A 2,613-nucleotide genomic window follows, 5' to 3' on the forward strand; every position below is an offset into this window, starting at 1 on the left:
GCTTCAAACAACTTTAGGAGGTGAATTGGTGTACTTACACGTAGTGTATGCACCTGATGAACCCATGTTTCGTGGAGATTTCTTTCGAGCTCTTCCTATTCACTTTGAGGCAGTGGGCCGCGAGGTGGATACGGTTGACAATATCAGACACATTGTGGTTGGTGATTTCAACATTACTATGGATGATTACCTGGATCAGACGGCTGCGAATCGGCCTCATCTGAGACGAGGCCGAGACGAACTGGACGAATGGCTTGGAAAACTGGGTTTGGTTGACACTTGGCGCTTCATAAACCCAGACGTACGGGACTATACAAGTCCTTCGCGTAAAAACCGGTTGGATTACTGTTTTGTTACGGCTGACCTACTTCAAGACAACCTCGTATCAGTTCAACATGTTCGTGATCGCAAGTGGCATAACGAAGATCACATACCAATTGAAGTTTGCCTCGTCTCAAAGCCTGTCCAACGCAGTGGACGTCAACCCTGGCGGTGTCCAACTTGGCTTTTACGGGACCTTGAAGTGCAACGGTATCTAGCAACTTCAGTTCAAACACTGGCTAACCGTATCAAGATCTTCCCGGGAGCAAATCCTGGTTGCCTTCTTGATGAGCATAAACGGGCAGACTGCATATATCTTCGAAGACGTTGGAAGGAGCTTCGACAAGCAGACGAACGGACGATGGCTGCGAAGATCAGTGCAGTTAACGCGGCCGCAGACTTGGTCAATGTTGTACCTACAGAAATTAACAAAAACGTGTTAGAACAAGTCAAGATGGATCTCAAGTCCCATCAAGACGATATAAAGAAACGGAACGAGTATAAAAAGTTTGCGGCAGACTTACATTCGAGTGAGCGAGCAACAAGTTACTTCTTTCGCGCCCCGCAGTCAGATTGCCTTCGTTCACCTATCACGGAGTTGACAGACGAAGACGGTACAGTTACTGATGACCAATCAGCAATTGCTGAAGGTCATCGTCGATACTGGGGAAGGGTCTTTCAGTCCACGTCCGCGGACTTGATAAACCAACGATCTTCCACTTATCAGCCACTTCGTTTTGCCACATTGCTGCAGCATACAAAGTCACGGTTATCAGCTAGGCAGCAAGCTATGCTTGACGCCCCAATCACAGCAAATGACATTTATTGGGCAATTACGGCATCAAAAAAATGGTAAAGCACCAGGTCCAGATGGTTTACCAATTGAATATTACAAGATTAACACGAGTCTGTGGGCGCGAATCTATGAAGTCATCTACAGCAGTCAATTGGATAAGGGGAAAATGACCAAGTTTCAAAGACGGGCTCACCTGTCATTACTATATAAGTCCGGTGATCGCACTATACCCGGAAACTATAGACCGCTTACGCTTCTCAATCATGACGCCAAACTAGGACCAAAGGTCCTACAGTGGAGATTGGGTCATGTTTTGCAGTCTATCATTCACGAAGACCAAAGTGGCTTCGTTCCAGGGCGGTCTATCCGTCACTCGTTGCTTCGCTTTCAAGATTTGCAAGAAATTTGCAAAACAAAGTACCCGGATGCGTGCGCGGTACTATTGGATTTCGCCAAAGCATTTGATAGCGTCCTTTGGCCTGCTTTGGATATGGTGCTTCACCACTTCGGATTTGGTGCGACTTTCCGCGCGTGGGTGAAGACCTTCTACAAAGAAACATCTGTCAGTCTTCTACTTAATGGCTGCCCTGGTGACCCCTTTTTACTGGGTGCAGGTGTTAGACAAGGAGATCCTTTATCACCTGGTCTCTTTGTTGTTTTCATTGAACCGATGATGAACTTTCTTCGCGCGAAGTTATCTTCAAAAGGCGTATGTGTAGACGATACAGACGCGCCCCATCTGCTACTTGCGTTTGCTGACGACTGCACTGGAATGTTGGCTGATCTCGACGACGCTGATGAGTTTCTTGGTCTTGTTCAAGATTATGCGGATACTGCTGGATTACGGCTCAATGTTACTAAAACAAACATTATGCCGTTTTCGCACCATGTATCCAATCATAAGCTCGCAGAACTACGTAAACGAACTGAAGTCAAGGTGTTGTCACCGTGGGAAACAGTACGGCTTCTTGGTGTAATACAAGGCGCAACTGTTACACCGGAACAACGGTACAATGTGGTAATAAAGAAGATACAAGCTCGGTGTGCACTTTGGAAATACCGTGCAAGAACACTACGAGGAAAGGTTGTCATACTGCAAAGTATCATCTTACCAGTACTATGGTACACGGCGAGTGTTACTCTGACACCTTTGCCTATTTTGAAGCAAATTGACATTATAATACGCAATTTTGTCAACGCCAATGACACCAGCGCGTCATCAGCTCGCCCTGGCAAATTTGATAAAGAATGGATATATACAAGTGTTAAAGAGGGGGTCTTGGGCTTACTGCACCGAAAGCCTTCATCGACGCCATGCACTTGAAGTGTCTACGCGACGGCATTGCAGCCACAAATGCCACATCGAACGAGCCTCGCTGGTTGTCACCGGCATTGGCTCTCTTTTCCGCGGCTCTACAGCCATTAGGAGAAGGTTTCAACATATTATACTCCAATATGAAGGGAGGTTATTGGAATCACCTACCTGATTACTGGAG

At 46.5% G+C, this 2,613-nt stretch overlaps 1 protein-coding gene across 1 annotated transcript; it reads left to right on the forward strand.

The window, feature by feature from the left end:
• Positions 1-64: 64 nt before the first annotated feature.
• On the forward strand, positions 65-1,177 carry PHALS_13814 (Endonuclease/exonuclease/phosphatase; the record flags this gene model as incomplete). Its single annotated transcript, XM_024729634.1, has 1 exon — positions 65-1,177. The coding sequence occupies one exon, from the start codon at positions 65-67 to the stop codon at positions 1,175-1,177; it is 1,113 nt and encodes a 370-aa protein (XP_024579992.1).
• Positions 1,178-2,613: the final 1,436 nt, after the last annotated feature.

This window comes from Plasmopara halstedii (assembly GCF_900000015.1).
Source record: "Plasmopara halstedii genome assembly, contig: Scaffold_672, whole genome shotgun sequence".
In the NCBI taxonomy this organism is placed as follows: Eukaryota; Oomycota; class Peronosporomycetes; order Peronosporales; family Peronosporaceae; genus Plasmopara; species Plasmopara halstedii.